A 1,613-nucleotide genomic window follows, 5' to 3' on the forward strand; every position below is an offset into this window, starting at 1 on the left:
AAAATCATTTTTTTTTAAATTTTTCAAATTTTTTTTCCGGATTTTTAATAATTTTTTACATTTTTTTTAAAATTTTTTTCACCTAATTAATCTATATCGTTGGATTTAAACCAATTTGAATTCCAACACTCGAAATTCTGCCATGTGGCACAACGGTAACATTTCTAATTTTTTAACTGATTTTTTTTTAAGTCTAATAAAGAAGACCTTGGATCTCAGATCTAATGACTGGTATTAAATGAAGTTTTTTTATTTTTTTTAGCGTTGGAAATCCAACGGTTCACAATTTATATCCGTTGAAATCCAACAGTAACAAAAAAAATCTGCGCCGCGGGACCGTTTTCTGATTTTATGTCTCCTGATGCGCTCCCACACGCACTTGAAGGGCACGCGCCTGACAAAAAAAAAAAGTAATAAAGGCGTTTGACGTCAGACACATCTTGGGCTCAAGGGCCAGCACCAATCCACGGGCCTGACGCTCGAGCTTGCTCCAGCTCCCTTGCCAGCCAACACTGGCCTTGCTCCCTCGGGCGATCCAGCCCTGTTCCACCCACGGTCCCTCCAGCAATTCATCCGCTGGAGTTGCTCTTAAACTCCATATCCAAAGTACCCTTTTAGGTCCCAGTTGCTGCTGAGTTGCATGGATTCAAATTTCACTACTTCAACTCCAGAGTCACATCCTGAGGCAACGGATTTTCTGTCCCTTGCAGAGTGCGCTTTGCAGTGCAAGCTTTCCAACCAGACCAGCAAGATCGATCAGTGGTTCTACTCGACGATCCGATTGACAAGTTTAAGAGCCACAACAAGAGTCCTTACGCGGTAGGTCAAATTTGTCGCAATTTCAGTTTTTGATATGTCATACTATAAGAAAGTTCACAAGATTGATTTTACAACTCTCAGAATCTAGACAAGATGGATGATGCAGATCTCAAGCCTCCACCACCATGGAAATCCAATGACGTGAAGGTGAAACATATATACGATGCATATAAATACATCTCAGCTAATTGAGTATCTTAAAACCAATTATTCTGATAACATACTGTATTTTTTTTCTTTCTCCTTAGTCGTTTATATGGATGCAACTAGCCATGCATCCAGAATTGAACTACACCGGCTTTCTTCGGAAGAAATGGGTATGTAGAATTGGCTCGTACGTTCTTGTAAGAAGTTGAGCTGCGACTATTACTTTGGTCATACTTTCTTCTTTTGTGCAGATGTCATGGAAGATAGTGCCATTTAAGAACATGTCGATCAAGAAATGGCATAAAGACATTAAGCAAAGGCGGAAAGAGGAGCAGAGGCTGCAAAGAGCTGAAGTCCATGCAGCAGTATCATCGATGGCGGGTGTAGCGGCTGCACTTGCTGCTATTGCAGCTGAAAAATCAGAAAATGATGGGTCAAGCACTGCCAAGGAAGCTGACGTTGCTTCTGCAGCCGCGCTGGTGGTGGCCCAGTGTGCAAAAGTTGCAGAAGCAATGGGGGCAAGGAAGGAGCAGCTCAGCAGCGTAATAGGTTCGGCCATGAATAGCACAAGTGCAAGTGACATCTCGTTGTACTTTTATGCGCAAATAGAAGCGAATTTTAACAAAGTACCGATATCAACGTCATAG

At 41.8% G+C, this 1,613-nt stretch overlaps 1 protein-coding gene across 1 annotated transcript; it reads left to right on the forward strand.

Moving 5' to 3' along the window:
- Positions 1 to 640: 640 nt before the first annotated feature.
- LOC103403651 (VAN3-binding protein) lies at positions 641 to 1,613 on the forward strand. Its single transcript, XM_029096641.1, has 4 exons — positions 641 to 808; positions 901 to 966; positions 1,068 to 1,136; positions 1,218 to 1,613. The coding sequence occupies exons 1-4, from the start codon at positions 641 to 643 to the stop codon at positions 1,611 to 1,613; spliced, it is 699 nt and encodes a 232-aa protein (XP_028952474.1).

The sequence above is a fragment of the Malus domestica genome, chromosome 16 (assembly GCF_042453785.1).
Source record: "Malus domestica chromosome 16, GDT2T_hap1".
NCBI classification, from domain to species: domain Eukaryota; kingdom Viridiplantae; phylum Streptophyta; class Magnoliopsida; order Rosales; family Rosaceae; genus Malus; species Malus domestica.

What these genes read in the sequence shown, in the direction of transcription:
- LOC103403651 (XM_029096641.1), top strand. Translation starts at nt 641, where the DNA reads ATGGATTCAAATTTCACTACTTCAACTCCAGAGTCACATCCTGAGGCA. An exon ending in GTTTAAGAGCCACAACAAGA is followed by an intron (nt 809 to 900) that starts GTCCTTACGCGG and finishes TACAACTCTCAG; the next exon opens with AATCTAGACAAGATGGATGA. An exon ending in GGAAATCCAATGACGTGAAG is followed by an intron (nt 967 to 1,067) that starts GTGAAACATATA and finishes CTTTCTCCTTAG; the next exon opens with TCGTTTATATGGATGCAACT.